At 42.3% G+C, this 18887-nt stretch overlaps 1 protein-coding gene across 1 annotated transcript; it reads left to right on the top strand.

Moving 5' to 3' along the window:
* Positions 1 to 16004: 16004 nt before the first annotated feature.
* On the top strand, positions 16005 to 16951 carry LOC124679303 (protein ALP1-like). The gene is made up of 2 exons (XM_047215085.1): positions 16005 to 16326; positions 16411 to 16951. Exons 1-2 carry the CDS (start codon positions 16005 to 16007, stop codon positions 16872 to 16874), a joined length of 786 nt encoding a protein of 261 aa, XP_047071041.1. The 3' UTR covers positions 16875 to 16951.
* Positions 16952 to 18887: the final 1936 nt, after the last annotated feature.

Raw genomic sequence — 18887 nt, 5'->3', positions numbered from 1 at the left:
GATGGTGGGGCATACGATGGAGCTCGGTTTGACAAGGGAAACTCGTTGACGAAGTCGCGGGCGTCGAGCTGCAGTAGTTCGCCGGAAATCGCTCGGCGGAGACTACAGTTGAAATATAGCGCCGTCGCTGTGGTGCACCAAAAATTGCGGAATAAAGACTGAGAGATGCGCCATGAAAATATAGGAAGTTTGGAAGAAACTAGAGATCAAAAGATGGACTGTGCTTACCGCAATCATCCCCGGACTCTTCGGTACCGCAGACTTGCGAGGTCAAATTCGAGCAGCCTGGTGGCTCTTTTGGTGTGACGTTTGGGAGAAAATAGAGAGGAGAGAATGAGGCTTAAGTAGGAGCAAACGGTTCATCAAATGGTGCCTTAAATCTACGGAAATCAATTGGGGAAGAAACGCTAGAAACTGTCAACATTATACGTGCGTGCGTTTCGTTTGGGTTGAAGTTGAAGATGATGAGGTGGCGGTAGGGCCCGCGGATCAGCAACAATAAACGGACGTAAGGCTGCTGCTGTGTCGATCGATGGCTGGCGTGAACGTGTGCGAGAGCAGCTTGCCTGGCTGACTCGTATGAGTTGCCTGTGGTGGCACTCTCTTTTTGTTTCATCTTTCTTCTCTTCTTATCTGTTTATTTTTTTTCATATGGAAATGATCTGAAAACTAACATGCTTCAAAAGTGACTCAAATTAAATCAGAAAAACTTAAATAAAATACCATTAGATTTCTTATTGAGTGTAGAATATTTTGGAGCCACTTTTAGTTTAAAGGAAAAACATTTTGATAAATTCGAATTTGGCACATAGTCCTATATGGTTTACTTTCGGTTTAAGATTTTTTTATAAACTTAAAGTTCATTCAAATTTCCCTAGAAAATGCAAATATGCCATGATACTTATGAATGCAATGCATGCATTTTAATATTTAAAAATTTGGGATGTTCCAAAATCCTTAGAAAGGGTTGACTTAGTCTCACAACACAGTGCTATGTATATTTTCAAAATAAATCTCTATTTTGAGGACAATGTTTTAACCAATACACAAAAGTTTAAATTCACTGCGGAATTTCAATCAAGACAAACAAATTCAAACACTCTAAATTATTTATTTAACATTTCAAAATTTGGAAAAATTTGGGATGTTACAATCAACCACACGCCAGTCCTGGGCAAAGCACTTTTCTGGTGCCGTTGCTACTGCTTATATTTATTCATACCACCTGTATTTCACTATCTCTTCGCCGAACTAGTGCACCTATTAGGTGTGTTGGGGACACAAGAGACTTCTTGCTTTGTGGTTGCAAGGTTGCATGAGAGGGATATCTTTGACCTCTTCCTCCCTGAGTTCGATAAACCTTGGGTGATCCACTTAAGGGAAACTTGCTGCTGTTCTACAAACCTCTGCTTTTGGAGGCCCAACACTGTCTACAAGAATAGAAGCACCCGTAGACATCAAGCACTTTTCTGGCGCCATTGCCGGGGAGGAAAGGTAAAAGACACTCATACTCCGGTCCCAGGTAAAGTACTTTTCTGGCGCCGTTGTGTGTGTGCTCGAAGCTATTTCATTTAGATCCTGCAATTGCATCTTTTTGTTTCTTGTTTACACTAGTTTGGCATAATGGACAACAATGAGCTTGTTATTCTATTTCCTGATTTAAGACATGGATGGTTTGATGCGAAAATTAAAGAACCTATGGAACATATTAGTATGAATGCTTTGAACACCATTGTTGCTAATGATATGGAAAATTCTAAGCTTGGGGAAGCTGGTTCGATGAGCATGATCTTTTTAGTCCCCCAAGCATTGAGGAGAAAATTTACTTTGATGATACTTTGCCTCCTATTTATGATGATTATTATGATAGTAGTCTTTTAGTACCGCCTGTTATGGAGGATAAATTTGATTATGATTACGATATGCCTCCTATATTTGATGATGAAAATAATAATGATAGCTACTTTGTTGAATTTGCTCCTACTACAATTAATAAGAATAACTATGCTTATGTTGGGAGTAGTAATAATTTTATGCATGAGACTCATGATAAGAATGCTTTATGTGATAGTTATATTGTTGAGTTTGCTCATGATGCTACTGAAAGTTATTATGAGAGAGAAAATATGGTTGTAGAAATTTTCATGTTACTAAAATGCCTCTCTATATGCTGAAATTTTTGAAGTTACACTTGTTTTATCTTTCTATGCTTGTTGCATCATGATTCATGAATTTGTTTATTTACAAGATTCCTTTTTATAGGAAGCATGTTAGGCTTAAATGTGTTTTGAATTTGCCTCTTGATGCTCTCTTTTGCTTCAAATACTATCTCTTGCGAGTGCATCACTAAAACTGCTGAGCCCATCTTAATGGCTATAAAGAAAGAACTTCTTGGGAGATAACCCATGTGTTTATTTTGCTACAGTACTTTTATTTTGTATTTGAGTCTTGGAAGTTTTTACTACTGTAGCAACCTCTCCTTATCTTAGTTTTGTTGCATTGTTGTGCGAAGTAAAGTCTTTGATAGTAAGGTTCATACTAGATTTGGATTACTGCGCAGAAACAGATTTCTTGCTGTCACGAATCTGGGCCTAATTCTCTGTAGGTAACTCATAAAATTATGCAAATTTACGTGAGTGATCCTCAGATATGTACGCAACTTTCATTAAATTTGAGCATTTTCATTTGAGCAAGTCTGGTGCCTCAATAAAATTCGTCTTTACGGACTGTTCTGTTTTGACAGATTACTGCCTTTTATTTCGCATTGCCTCTTTCGCTGTGTTGGATGGATTTCTTTGTTCCATTAACCTCCAGTAGCTTTGAGCAATGTCCAGAAGTGTTAAGAATGATTGTGTCACCTCTCGAACATGTGAGTTTTTGATTATGCACTAACCCTCTAATGAGTTTGTTTCGAGTTTGGTGTGGAGGAAGTTTTCAAGGGTCAAGAGAGGAGGATGATATACTATGATCAAGAAGAGTGAAAGCTCTAAGCTTGGGGATGCCCCCGTGGTTCATCCCTGCATATTTCAAGAAGACTTAAGCATCTAAGCTTGGGGATGCCCAAGGCATCCCCTTCTTCATCGACAACTTATCAGGTCACTTCTCTTGAAACTATATTTTTATTCGGTCACATCATATGTACTTTACTTGGAGCGTCTGTTTGTTTTTGTTTTTTGTTTTTGTTTGAATAAATGCTTGTGTGGGAGAGAGACACGCTCCGCTGGTTCATATGGACAAATATGTCCTTAGGCTTTACTCATAATATTCATGGCGAAGGTTGAATCTTCTTCGTTAAATTGTTATATGGTTGGAATCGGGAAATGCTACATGTAGTAATTCTAAAATTTCTTGGATAATTTGATACTTGGAAATTGTTGTGCTCATGTTTAAGCTCTTGCATCATATACTTTGCACCCATTAATGAAGAAATACATAGAGCTTGCTAAAATTTGGTTTGCATAATTGGTCTCTCTAAGGTCTAGATAATTTCTAGTAAAGAGTTTGAACAACAAGGAAGATGGTGTAGAGTCTTATAATGTTTACAATGTGTCTTTTATGTGAGTTTTGCTGCACCGGTTCATCCTTGTGTTTGTTTCAAATAACCTTGCTAGCCTAAGCCTTGTATCGAGAGGGAATACTTCTCATGCACCCAAAATCCTTGAGCCAACCACTATGCCATTTGTGTCCACCATACCTACCTACTATATGGTATTTCTCCGCCATTCCAAAGTAAATTGCTTGAGTGCTACCTTTAAATAATTCAAAATTTATCACCTCTGATTTGTGTCAATGTTTTATAGCTCATGAGGAAGTATGTGGTGTTTATCTTTCATTCTTGTTGGGCAACTTTCACCAATGGACTAGTGGCTTCATCCGCTTATCCAATAATTTTGCAAAAAGAGTCGGCAATGGGATTCCCCAGTCCCAAATTAATTAACCTAAATAGACACTCCTCCATGGTATGTGATTGTTGGACGACACCCGAAGGATTCGGTTAGCCATGGCTTGAGAAAGCAAAGGTGGGGAGGAGTGTCATCATAATAAAACTAAAATAAAAAAGGCACTCCTTCATGGTATGAGATTGTTGGCAGGCACCCGAGGATTCGGTTAGCCATGGTTTGTGAAAGAAAGGTTGGAAGGAGTGCCACCCAAAAATAAAAATAATTCATCGGAGCCGCTCTTTGAAGGTTTGTACGGCAAGGGGTTAGAGTGCCCACTACCATTCGTTGACAACAACAAACACCTCTCAAAATTTTACTTTTATGCTCTCTTTATGTTTTCAAAACCAAAGCTCTAGCACAAATATAGCAATCAATGCTTCCCTCTGCGAAGGGCCATTCTTTTACTTTTTATGTTTAGTCAGTTCACCTATCTCTCTCCACCTCAAGAAGCAAACACTTGTGTGAACTGTGCATTGATTCATACATACTTGCATATTGCACTTGTTATATTACTTTACATTGATAATACCCATGAGATATACATGTTATAAGTTGAAAGCAACCGCTGAAACTTAATCTTCCTTTGTGTTGCTTCAATACCTTTACTATGAATTTATTGCTTTATGAGTTAACTCTTATGCAAGACTTATTGATGCTTGTCTTGAAAGTACTATTCATGAAAAGTCTCGCTTTATGATTCGAGTTGTTTACTCATGTCATTACCATTGTTTTGATCGCTGCATTCATTACATGTGTTTACAATAGTATGATCAAGGTTATGATGGCATGTCACTCCAGAAATTATCTTTGTTATCGTTTACCTGCTCGGGACGAGCAGAAACTAGGCTTGGGGATGCTGATACGTCTCCGACGTATCGATAATTTCTTATGTTACATGCCACTTTATTGATGATATCTACATGTTTTATGCATACTTTATGTCATATTTATGCGTTTTCCGGAACTAACCTATTGACGAGATGCCGAAGAGCCGGTTCTTGTTTTACTGCTTGTTTTTGGTTTCAGAAATCCTAGTAAGGAAATATTCTTGGAATCGGACGAAATCAACGCCCAGCATCTTAGGATCACTCGAAGCTTCGGAACACCCGAGAGAGGCCAGAGGGGGGCCACTGGGCCACCAGACGCCAGGGTGGCGCGGCCCAGGCCTTGGCCGCGCCCCCCTAGTGTGTCACCGCCTCGTCGACCCTCCGACTCCACCTCTTCGCCTATTTAGTCGTCCCTGACATAAAACCTCGACCCAGTTCGACGAAACCAGAGAAAACCTTCCAGAGCCGCCGCCATCGTGAAGCCAAGATCTGGGGGACAGGAGTCTCTGTTCCGGCACGCCGCCGGGATGGAGAAGTGCCCCCGGAAGGCTCCTCCATCGACACCACCGCCATCTTCATCAATGCTGCTGTCTCCCATGAGGAGGGAGTAGTTCTCCATCGAGGCTAAGGGTTGTACCGGTAGCTATGTGGTTCATCTCTCTCCTATGCACTTCAATACAATAATCTCATGAGCTGCCTTACATGATTGAGATTCATATGACGATGCTTGTAATCTAGATGTCATTATGCTAGTCAAGTGGGTTTTACTTATGTGATCTCCGGAGACTAAGGATGGCAATGGGCAGGGTATGGGGCGGGTAGACCAATACCATACCCATACCCGTATAGTCAATGGGTATAAAATTCTACCCATACCCGTGCCCACGGGTACAAAACTTTACCCACACCCATACCCGGCAGGTACCCGTACCCATTGGATACCCAACGGGTAGATCAAATAGTAAAAGTTACTCACTATTTTACACTCATGGATAGCATACTGGGTACAAAAATTAATTATCCAAACTCAATAACACGTACTCCATTCTCATCCAAACTCAAAAATACCATACTCATACCCGTATAGTCAATGGGTATAAAATTCTACCCATAATGGGTATCAAATTAATGTAGTTGATTACATGTTAATTATCATCCAAACTAAATTGCTTAACATAGGTTCATGGCCAGCAAAATACATAGGTTCATATGCTCACGGTGACTTGACAAATCACAATATAGCATCCGACAACTGACAAATAACAAGCTTTGATATTACTTAGAACCCTTATTAGTTGCACCCATCAGCCAACACAACGGCAGCAGACAGACATGGGCTAGCAGGAACACAACAACTGACGCGGCTAGCACAAATCGCAGGAGCCACAACAGAGCCTTCTCCATCTTGAGAAGACATTGATCTGCACATGATACAAAACAGATAAGTTTCCAAATTGCAAAACTACATTGGATAAAAACATATGACAGTGCCTCTGTACTGAATTAACATAGTCTGTCCAAGACTGTAATTCTACATGATTTTGTTTGAAAAAACAATTCTGCATTCTTCAATCTATAACACTCATTCGGTCATTCCAATACATGAATCACGAATCACAACTTCACCCAGATATTACTAACAACTAGAAATAAAATATGTACAATTAGAGAGTCAGATAAGGCTTGAGATGGAGATAGTCTTAGTGGTTACCAGGTGAGTAGTGCGTTGGAGATCTTCCGCCTGGTGGAGGGGTGGCCGTCGGCTCGGCGCAGTGAATCAGCACTGACTGTGCTCTCTCTTCGGCGAGCTCGTCACGGCTGCAGCGACACCGTGCCCGAGCGAGCCGGTCATGCTCCTCTCCGATGGGATGAAGAAACAGAGGAGGGTCGGGCTAACGGAAGATCTAGAGGAAGAGTTGCTGGGAAGCTATCGAAAGTGAGTTGCGGCGGCGGCGTAAGAAACTATGATGGGGAAAGAACGGAGAGAGAGCGACCAACTGCTGACCCATGCGTTCAATGGGGAATTTGGGATTGAGAAATACCGGAAAGAAGGGAGAACGGGCGACAGAATACTGGGAATTTGCTTCCGTCTCTTAATTTCTGCGGGAAACGAGGTAATTAGGAATTTAGGATCTGCATTAATTTGAGGCGCTCAGCTCCCTCCAGTAGGCCTTGGACGGTTTGACCGTCCCTTCAGCTGGCTGCATCGGTGGAGGCCACATGTCATATATAAACGGGCAGGGTACGGGTATACCCACGGGTAGAGGGATCTACCCATGCCCTACCCACGACTTCACGGGTAGGGTATGGGTTTTACCCATGGGTAAAAAATTGTGTCCATACCCTACCCATACGGGTACGGTACCCGCGAATACCCGTGCCCGCGGTAAAAATTGCCATCCTTACCGGAGACTCCTTGTCCCACGTGTGTAAAGGTGACAGTGTGTGCACCGTGTGGGTCTCTTAGGCTATATTTCACAGAATACTTATTCACTGTTATGAATGGCGTAGTGAAGTGCTTATTTATATCCCTTTATGATTGCAATGTGTTTTGTATCACAATTTATACTGTGTGCTACTCTAGTGATGTTATTAAAGTAGTTTATTCCTCCCGCACGGTGTAATGGTGACGAGTGTGTGCATCGTGTAGTATTTGGCGTAGGCTATGATTGTGATCTCTTGTAGATTATGAAGTTAACTATTGCTATGATGGTATTGATGTGATCTATGCCTCTTTTCGTAGTGTGAAGGTGACAGTGTGCATGCTATGTTAGTACTTGGTTTGGTTATGTTGATCTGTCGTGCTGTAGTGACCTCACCCGGTAGGGTGCCGATCCCTGTGCTTTTATTGTGCTAGTCCCTGGATCAATCGCTAGCACACACAGTTTAAGATGTAATACCAAGAAACAAAGGTCTTTATTACATCGCATGATCCATATATACATAATGACTTACAAATTGCATAGCACAAGGCTAGCATTACATCAGAGTTTTACAACGAATAAACATATAGCATGGAGTCCTTCATCTTCATGTGCCACAGGCGAGCATGTTGAGGATAGACTCGTAACCCTATTCGAACCTTACTCGTCGAAAATCTGCAACAAGTAAAGTTACAGCCAAAAACATTTGGTCAATACTTTGAATGTATTGGCAAGATGTCACTATTTAGTGGACACAAATGGCGCCTAATACCTACATGTATATTTGGCTGGTGGAGTTTAGGCTCTTTGCAGAAAAGCGGCACTTTCCCTATCTTTTGTAAACATCATTTGTCTTTGAAAATATAACCCTAAAAGCATGAACCCAAGTTCTCATCACGCTGGCTCACCAGGGATAGACACTAGAGTCCAGCTTAATGCTACCCAAGTTTACCCATCAGGTTTTATTATGAAATTGGGATGAGAGAGATCTTCCAACAGCTCCAGGTCCAATTGCTCAAAGTTGTCCGTAACCGGGGACACGGCTAAGTACTTAGTTTTTACACTCTGCAGAGGTTTGTACACTTTACCCGCACGACTTAGTCAGCCCCTTTTCCACCATGATGCTCATTTTGCTCAAATGGTTGGGAGAAGACTAAGACGAGACTATTTTCGGAAGTAAGGCCCTGAGCCCTCAGGACGGACCCGTACCAACCTACACATCTACATCTGCTGGTCACGTCGGGACAGGTCCCTACAACCTACTTAGTTAAGACAGAGCCCATATGACATGCGGCTGTACAAGAAGCTACTAAACATGAAACCTGTCCAATCTCTTTTGTTCCTGGGCGGCGGACCCCACCAATTTTCACCGTGCAGACGCTCCACTCGTACCAATCCGCCCAGGTGTTTCATTTATCAAGTTGTTTTCATTTATAACCAAACATATTTTCTTCATCTCATCTCATCATCATATCCCAACCACGTATCTAGTAGCATGGCTAAGCAAAACTACCTACGATGGCAACTTAAGGAAAACTAGAGGAATCCTAAGACTATAGGATTAGCATAGCATAGCATATACTTTGAAAACACCCTACACATGCAATATCTACTAAGTAAAAACTACATGCATAGAAAACATAGGACATGAGTGACACTTGCCTTTTTGGTAAATTGTAGAGCGTTCTCTTTGTCTCGAAAATACACGTAACTCTCCGTACTATCTATAAGATAAATAACACAACATAAACACACATACATACACAAGCACAAGAAATAAAATATGCTTGCATATGTGAGTTAAATTTAACAAAACACACTGATGAAGTTCTCTGGTTGTATTCTATATGCATGATGCCATGGTCATAATTTTTAGTGTTGTTTAATATATTTAAAACATTTTCTAACACTAGAAAGATCTACAACACTATATACAATATAGAAATAGAATAACAGAGACTAAAAATTTAGTTTATGATACTACTATACGAGAGGATCTGATTTTCTGCTAGTAGCAAAAGAATCGCTCAAAAATATTTTATAGAATTCATTTTATAGTCAAAGTACTATAATTAACTTTCTGCAAAAACTGTGAATGAACATGATGCAAAAGTGCAATATTATGATACTAACGTATTCTTTATTTTTTTTTGAATTCAGGGACATCTTATTTGCTAAATTTCGATAAGTAGAACTAAAGATATGATTTTTCAAAGATTAGAGTATGTCCTGTTCTAATATCCGAAAATTAGAATAGATGTGACAAGTGGCCGATTCTCGTTGGTCAGTACCCCTTCATCTAAGTGATGTATTACCAGCCTTAGGATCTAGATCCTGTGGTTGCTAGGAAACTGAACAAGGAAAAGGAAAACAGGGGCAGCTCACATACGGGACGCTCGCAGCAATGTCGTCTGATGTCGCCGGCGTTGATGTTCCGGTGCTCCTTGGTGATGGTGGGGCATACGATGGAGCTCGGTTTGACAAGGGAAACTCGTTGACGAAGTCGCGGGCGTCGAGCTGCAGTAGTTCGCCGGAAGTCGCTCGGCGGAGACTACAGTTGAAATATAGCGCCGTCGCTGTGGTGCACCAAAAATTGCGGAATAAAGACTGAGAGATACGCCATGAAAATATAGGAAGTTTGGAAGAAATTAGAGATCAAAAGATGGACTGTGCTTACCGCAATCATCCCCGGACTCGTCGGTACCGCAGACTTGCGAGGTCAAATTCGAGCAGCCTGGTGGCTCTTTTGGTGTGACGTTTGGGAGAAAATAGAGAGGAGAGAATGAGGCTTATGTAGGAGCAAACGGTTCATCAAATGGTGCCTTAAGTCTACGGAAATCAATTGGGGAAGAAACGCTAGAAACTGTCAACATTATACGTGCGTGCGTTTCGTTTGGGTTGAAGTTGAAGATGATGAGGTGACGGTAGGGCCCGCGGATCAGCAACAATAAACGGACGTAAGGCTGCTGCTGTGTCGATCGATGGCTGGCGTGAACGTGTGCGAGAGAGCAACTTGCCTGGCTGACTCGTATGAGTTTCCTGTGGTGGCACTCTCTTTTTGTTTCATCTTTCTTCTCTTCTTATCTGTTTATTTTTTTTCATATGGAAATGATCTGAAAACTAACATGCTTCAAAAGTGACTCAAATTAAATCAGAAAAACTTAAATAAAATACCATTAGATTTCTTATTGAGTGTAGAATATTTTGGAGCCACTTTTAGTTTAAAGGAAAAACATTTTGATAAATTCGAATTTGGCACATAGTCCTATATGGTTTACTTTCGGTTTAAGATTTTTTTATAAACTTAAAGTTCATTCAAATTTCCCTAGAAAATGCAAATATGCCATGATACTTATGAATGCAATGCATGCATTTTAATATTTAAAAATTTGGGATGTTCCAAAATCCTTAGAAAGGGTTGACTTAGTCTCACAACACAGTGCTATGTATATTTTCAAAATAGGTATATTAAATCTCTATTTTGAGGACAATGTTTTAACCAATACACAAAAGTTTAAATTCACTGCGGAATTTCAATCAAGACAAACAAATTCAAACACTCTAAATTATTTATTTAACATTTCAAAATTTGGAAAAATTTGGGATGTTACACGTGCACTCTAAGGTTATTTAAATATGAACATCGAATATTGTGGAGCTTGTTAACTCCGGCATTGAGGGTTCGTGTAATCCTACACAGTTAGTGGTGTTCATCATCCAACCAGAGAGTGTAGAGTCTAGCATTTATCTATTTATTTTGTTATGTGATCAATGTTGAGAGTGTCCACTAGTGAAAGTATGATCCCTAGGCCTTGTTCCTAAATACTGCTATTGCTGCTTGTTTACTGTTTTACTTCATCTCTACTGTCCGCAATATTACCACCATCAACCACACGCCAATCCTGGGCAAAGCACTTTTTCTGGTGCCGTTGCTACTGCTTATATTTATTCATACCACCTGTATTTCACTATCTCTTCGCCGAACTAGTGCACCTATTAGGTCTGTTGGGGACACAAGAGACTTCTTGCTTTGTGGTTGCAAGGTTGCATGAGAGTGATATCTTTGACCTCTTCCTCCCTGAGTTCGATAAACCTTGGGTGATCCACTTAAGGGAAACTTGCTGCTGTTCTACAAACCTCTGCTCTTGGAGGCCCAACACTGTCTACAAGAATAGAAGCACCCGTAGACATCACTGCTTGCTACTCCTCTGGTAATCATCTCGACTATTTCCCCCCGTATTTCCTCGGAAACCAGCCGATATTTGGCCAGGAGCGTCATAACTTGAAAATTGCCGAGAAAATCGTCGTCTATTTTGGAAATTTCGACTATGTTCCTCCTCTGGTGACCTATGTCGTTTATTGTGGACAACATCTTCTCCATCTGCCCATCTGTTTGCTATCTCCATTAATGCTGACACTGTCCTTGGATTTGTTCTCCCCAAGTCCTCGACAAAATCTCCCCGTCGGATTCCTGCTACAAACACATCTATTGCTCTCTCGTCAGATATATTTTCTGCCGAGTTTTTGATAATGTTCCACCTCTGGATGTATTTCCTCATTGACTCATCATGCTTTTGTCGACATGATCTCAATTCTTCTAGTGATGCAGGTTTCTTGCAGGTGGATCGGAAATTCTTGACGAACACATCCTCAAAACTATCCCAGCTATCGATGGAGCCTGGAGGAAGCTTCTTGATCCAAGATCTTGCGGCTCCGCTTAGGTGTACTTGAATACTCTGCATTTCTGTTGCTCTGGTTCCGCCTATCAGTTTCACCGTCTCGAGGTAATCGACTAGCAATTCCTCGGGATCTTGCAGGCCGTCGAATTTTTTGAAATTATCGGGTAACTTAAACCCTGAAGGAACTCGAGTTTTTCGGACCCTTCTTGTAAAGCACGGTAGCCCACACATATCCTCGTCATCTAACTCTGGAGAATGCCGATTTTCTCTTCTATTTTGTCGTGCTCTATCCACCCGTGCTTGTGCCGATGTGTCTCTTGTTCCACTTGTTCTTTCGGGACCTGGTGCTGCTGCAGTGGGTCACGGACTATTTTGCCTTGCTGATCCTTCGGGAGGTGTAGCTGCGAATGCTGCTCCCATGGCTCCACATCCTGCCATGGCCATGTTATATAACGCTTCTCTTGGATCTCCGGGAGGTGGCCTAGACGCTAGGATGAAAGCTTGCGTTGCCATATACCCCGCTTCCGGTGTTTTGGGAATAATATTCCCCCTCGTGTCGATTGACATGAAAGACATGTCGAGGTTTTGAACTAAGTTTTCTCTCTCTGCTTCAGGTATATTTTGCAGGCGGGATCTTGCTCTCCTTCGAGCTTCTCTATGACTATCTCCCGAAGTTCCTGAATGTCGGCTTAGTCCTGCCCTTCGCCTGCTTGATGCGGAGGCTGCTTCCTGCCTCCTATTCAATTCGATTTTCTGTTTCTCGAGCTCCCTCCTGATACGTGCAAGCCTATATTGATACGCTTGTGACTCCTCAGGTGTTGCCGCAATGGTCATTGGTTCTGTACCATCAATAGCTCTTGCGACTCTATCCCATACGGCCTGCGGAAATCGCACAATCTCTCGTGTTCCTGTTCCGATATATTTTGTTCCCAAACCTCGCGCGAGATCTGCGGGATCGACATACGGATTTCCCGCATCGTCGAAAGCCTCTGACGTCGCTGGTTCTGGCCGGCTTGGTTCTCCAATTGCGTAGATCTGATGATATCTTGAATTCTGAGCTTTGTCGGGTTTGGTGGCACCATCATAGAGATTGGTGAAGACCTTTCCAACAGTGATGGAGCTGTCGATGAAGTTGAAGCTGTCGATGTCGCTCGAGTCATCGCTTATATAGGAGTCCGCAGACAACTCGAAAGACATGTCGCTGAAGATCTTGGCGAGTTTTTCACTTGCCCTGGAGCTGATGAAGCGTGGCGATGAACTTGTCTCGTCGCCTGAGTACCCCTTTGTTTGGGCTTAAATTCTTGATTCTTGGATTCTAGCTATTGTATAATTAGAATCTGAAACAAACAGCCCCACAATACCAAGATTATGTAGAATTGATTCTAAACAAATACACATAGAGGACCCAGAATCCCAGAAGTAGCAAAATAGGTGATTCCCGAGCGTTTGGGCCGGAACGTTTTTTCAGCGGCCTCCTTTTATCGCTAACTCCTCACGATCTCTTCCCCCATGCCCCTCACGTAGCCGCCTGCCCCAGGAGTTCCGCCGCAGGCTACAGCTCCTCCGGCCGCGGCCGGCTCCCGCTCCTCCGGCCGCCGCCGGATCCCGCTCCGCTCCACCGGCTCCCACCTGTTCCTCCGGCCGCCGCCTAACGTCTCCGCTCCGCTCCACCGGCCGTCACCTAAGGGCCCCGCTTCGCTCCACCGGCTGCCGTCGAGTCCGATCCGTACCTCCGGCCGCCGTCGACTCGGTCCGCACCTCCGGCCTCCGTCTACTCGCTCCGCTCTACCACGTCAGGCTGCAGCTCCAATTCCCTCCGGCACGTCCCTGTGAAGGTTAGAAAGTGTGTTTCTTGTTATAATCTGTGCTTTGCTCTCTGTAAATTTTTCACATGTACATGCTGTTAGAAAACGCTCTCTGTTAGAATTGTATCATATACGTAGATGGTTGTTCACTGCTAGTTAGAAAATGCTCCCAGTTAGAATTGTATCATATAATTGGTTGTTCACTGCTAGTTAGAATTGTATGATATACACTGGCTGTGTAGTCAAGCGACTCACAGGTTTTTTGTAAGTCCAAGACTTCAGCTATGCATACCCACTATTGAATGCTACAATCTCTAGAAAATGACCATGCAGTCCCACAAAATGAACAGAGGTGGCAGTAGTAACGTCCCCTGATTCCATGATGTGTATCGCTCAACAGCTACACTTCTTTCTCTTCCGTTTTAGCAGCTTCATGTAATCCCGTGTGGCATGTAAATTTCCAATCTGTTTGCTCCTAAATATCTATCTGCCCAATCTTAAATATATTACAATAGAGTATGATATTTTGTACGCTCTCTCTTATTTAGTTTGTGTATCGCTCCGTCACTGATCATATAGATGGTTGTTCACTGCTACATGTACATGCTGTTAGAAAGTGCTCTCTGTTAGAATTTTTCACAAATGAATAGTACTGCTATGTTGTTCACTTCTAGCTTATGTTTGTGTAAATTTAATTTAATCGTATACACATATAGATGGCAAAAGAGAAAGCAATTTGGGATGCGGAAGCTACTGCTATATTTTTCAAACTTTGTGCCATTGAGAAAGAAAAGGGGAATAGGCCTCTGAAGTTTCTTTGGTTACAAAAACCTTGCTGAAGGTTTTTTTAGAGAAACAAGGAGAGATTATAACAAACAACAATTCAAAAATAAATGGGATAGTATGAAGAAGGAGTATACCAATTGGATGACCTTCAAGAACAAGACAACAGGTTTAGGTTGGAATGATGAAGCGAACACTGTGGTAGCTGATGATGATTGGTGGAAGAAAATGGGAGAAGTAAGTTTTACTCTATTGTAGTAATTTTGAGAATGTGTGATTAAAGAAAACAATATACCAACTATTATGGTTTCAGGAAAACAAGGAGTTCCTGGCATTTTGTAAACGTGGACCTGAACATTTGGATGAGATGAGCTTGATGTTTGAGAATGTCCTTGTTACTGGAGAGAGCTCATTCATGCCTGGTACAATATCTGGTACGGTGTTGCCGGAGGGTGCAGAGCTTCATAATCTTGAAGAAGATGATGATGATGAAGTACACGTTACTCCAAGTAGTCGTGGAAAGAGAGGCGCTGGACAGTTTGAGAACCCAAAAAAGAAAAATCCTGTGCAACGTGAATTGAAGCGTATGGTTGATCATATGATTAATGAAGATGCGTCAGTTGCTTCTAGCAAAGTAACCATTGTTACTGAAATTGAAAATATAATGGAAGAAGTAGTGATGTGTGAAGCAAAAGAAGGAAGTGATGAGCATTACATAGCAACAAAGTTGTTTGCTAAGTTGGAGAACCGTGCCTTTTTTAGTACATTCAAGACAAATGAAGGCAAGATGAATTGGCTGAGGAGGATGTATGAGGACCGTAGGAAGAATTAGATGATCTATGCTATGTATCGTGACATTTTATTTTCTGTTACGTTTAATTTGTGGCTATGTACGATGACATTTTGTTTGCTGTTACGTTTAATTTGTGGATACATATGATGATATTTTATTTGTTGTTCAGTTTCATTTGTGTCTACGTATGATGATATTTTATTTGATGTTCCGTTTCATTTGTGGCTATCTATGATGACATTTTATTTGTTGTTATGTTTGATTTGTGGCTATGTATCATGACATTTTCTATTCTTTTATATTGTGTTTTAGATGAGCACAAGTCATAGTGAGAGCGATTCGGATGGAGTTAATTCTGAAATGGTTGCAGCTGCGGCAAAAAGGAAAAGGAGGGAGCACTACATGCGAGCTGCACATGTTGCAATGATGTACGGTGAGAAGTTCTTAACAAAAAGAAATAGGAGAATTCCCATCATGACCGGTCAACAATGGGTTACTGAAAATTTGAGTACAAACAAAGATTGCTATGCCATGTTTAGGATGTACAGACCGTGTTTTGATAGATTGCATGAGACTCTTGTGCAAAATTATGGTTTGATGTCAACAAGGAACATGAGCTCAGAGGAGTGCTTGGGTATGTTCTTGTGGACAGTTGGTGGTCCTCAATCCGTTATCCAAGTGGAGAATCGATTCAAGCGGTCAACCGAGGTAATACACAGGAAATTCAATCATGTGCTAGAGTGCTTGAATAAGATGGCTGTAGATACTATTAAGCCAAAAGATCCGGACTTTAGAGGTGTGCATGAAAGACTTCAGGATTCTAGATTTTCACCTCACTTTGATGATTGCATTGGTGCAATTGATGGGTCTCATATCCCTGTGGTTGTTCCAGCTGATGAGATAGTGAACCATGTTGGTCGGCATGGGTATCCAACACAGAATATCATGGCAGTGTGCGACTTTGATATGAGATTCACCTCTGTAGTTGCGGGATGGCCAGGGTCGGCACATGACACAAGGATATTTAAGGACACTTTGGTGAAGTATGCAGCTAAGTTTCCACACCCGCCGAAAGGTAACATTACAATTATTTCTTGGATTATTACATTACCATAATACAATACTACATCACATAACAATACACGTGTTGTTTTTTCAGGTAGGTACTATCTTGTTGATTCGGGTTATCCAAATTGTGAGGGGTATCTAGCTCCATACAAGTCGACAAAATACCATGTGCCAGAATTTATCCATGGTGACCCCCCCAATGGTAAAAAAGAAATCTTTAACCATGCCCATTCGTCGCTACGCAATGTCATTGAGTGTGCATTTGGTGTGTTAAAGATGAAGTGGCGTATTTTATTACATATGCCATCTTACCCCTGTGACAAGCAAGCTTTGATCATTGTTGCTTGTATGGCACTTCATAATTTTATCAGGGATAGCCACTTGAGAGATAAAGAGTTTGATAGATGTGACCGTGATGAGTACTACATGCCAGGGGATCTACTACCTCCACCTACTGGTCGGGTATCTAACATTGTGCATGGTGATGATGCTCTCATGAAAGTAACCAGGGAGAGAATAGCTGATGGATTATTGGCAGCTACAGATGAAGTTTAGTTTTACGCACTACTTTCGGGTTATGGTTGATGTACGTTTTGGATGATGGTTGGTAATTGAACGTGCATTTTGGATGATGGTTTCAATTTCTTAAATATTTGTATACATACTTGTCATTTCGATGAAACCCCGGCAGAAGCAATAACTAGAGCATGCACAAATGAAACCATAACATACATTTTATATTAATTTCGGTCCATAAAGCTGTCCAAACAGCAAAGTAAACAAACAGACAGATTCTGATTCTCAGATCCCACAGAAGGGTAAACAAACAGACTGCCTCTGATTCTCAGGAATCAAGAATCACAGCTGATTATCAGGAATCAGAATTGACAGCAGAATCTCAAAATCCAAAGCCCAAACAAAGGGGGACTCGTTTGATGATGCTGAATTTGAAAAATCGGGATTGACCGCTGATAATCCCGACAAGATCGGAATTTCGAGACGATACGCTCCTTCTTTCTCGATGCGGAAGTGGAACTTTCGAAACGTCATCTCCATGGGCTCCTCCAGATACACACACTACTAGGGAAAAGCCTATAGGTGGAGGCAAGTGGTGCCGGCGCACCACCTTGTGCATGCGCCGGTGGAAATCATTGCCGGCGCACCACGTTTCAGCCGCGCCGGCGATGAAGGTGTACTGCCGGCGCACCTCGGGGAAAGGCTCGCCGGCGCTATTTCCTGGCATGGCCCCGGCCGATTCGGGCCAGGCCCAAGAATCATTGCCGGCGCACCGGCCCAGTGGTGCGCCGGTGGAAAATTTGCTATTGCCGGCGCACCGGCAATAGCAAATGATTCTTGGGCCTGGCCCGGTTGTGATATAGCCGAAAGGGGTATATGTTGCCGGCGCACCATGGTCCAGGTGCGCCGGCAATAACCTGGCAGTTATTTCAGCCACCAACCAGCCCACTCACTCACACACTCACTACACTCCACTTCTCCACACAAACCCGAGCCTTCTCCCAACCCGACTCATTTTTGCCCATTTCTATCCCCAATTTCACCAATTTGACCAAACAAAATCAAAATTTTTGAGCAAATCTTCCCTTCCTACATGCATCTCCCACATCCCCTATGTAGATCTAGATCTACTATCCCGCATTGACCGCTCAATCTAGATCTAGATCTAGAAAGTCGGCTTCCATACGCCATTGTCGCGGCGCGTCGTCTCGATCTTATCGACGAATATATCAAACAAATAGGTGATTAATGAACAAATTAAGGAATGAAATCGATGTATGTTGGACATTTGAAGAAAAGCTCTCGTGTGTGGCATATATATATGTTGTGCTTGTGCTTGTGTGTGTGTTGGCGTTGAAAATGAGTTGCCAACGTTGCGCCGAAATGTTGATTCTTCAAGTTTCCGTTTCGGCACATTTCGGCGCTCCTATGTCCTACCGTGTAGGAAGGTCATGCCGAAATTTTCCGTGAAAACTACCGACGGATGCATGGTTCTAATGAATTATGTAATCTTACCATGCGGGCGATAATGGTTATCGAGATGAGTGAAAGCATCGTGATGAGATATCTGAAACACGCGATCATCGACATGTATGAAAATAACCGCACGGAGGTATTGTGTCCGTGCCGGAGATGCAAACGAGGGAAATGGTTTGACCCGTATTCAGGCAAGTTGCAGGGGCACCTGCTCACTAATGGTTTCATGCATGGACACACTCAATGGATGAGTGATGATGGCGCGGAGGTCAATGGGGCGACGGCGGCAGTTGGTAGAAGGAGGGCATCATGATACTGATGACGATGAAGAGTTTGTCGCACATGACGATAACCTTGACGACGACAATAACCTTGACGACGACAATAACCTTGACGACGACGAAGAGGTGCCGCTAGCTTCAGTCGTGCGGGACCCTCATCTTCAAGATCTGCTTCTCGAAAAGACGAAAGGCGCCAAGCGGAAATCAAAGCTTGAGCAACTCGAGATAGACTCGAATACTCCGTTGAAAGAATGAATGGGGTCATTAAAGGATACGTTCGTAACAGGTCACATCC

Source organism: Lolium rigidum, chromosome 7 (assembly GCF_022539505.1).
Source record: "Lolium rigidum isolate FL_2022 chromosome 7, APGP_CSIRO_Lrig_0.1, whole genome shotgun sequence".
NCBI lineage: Eukaryota > Viridiplantae > Streptophyta > Magnoliopsida > Poales > Poaceae > Lolium > Lolium rigidum.
The sequence above is the reverse complement of the archived record's forward strand: the minus strand, read 5'-3'. Positions and strand labels throughout refer to the sequence as shown.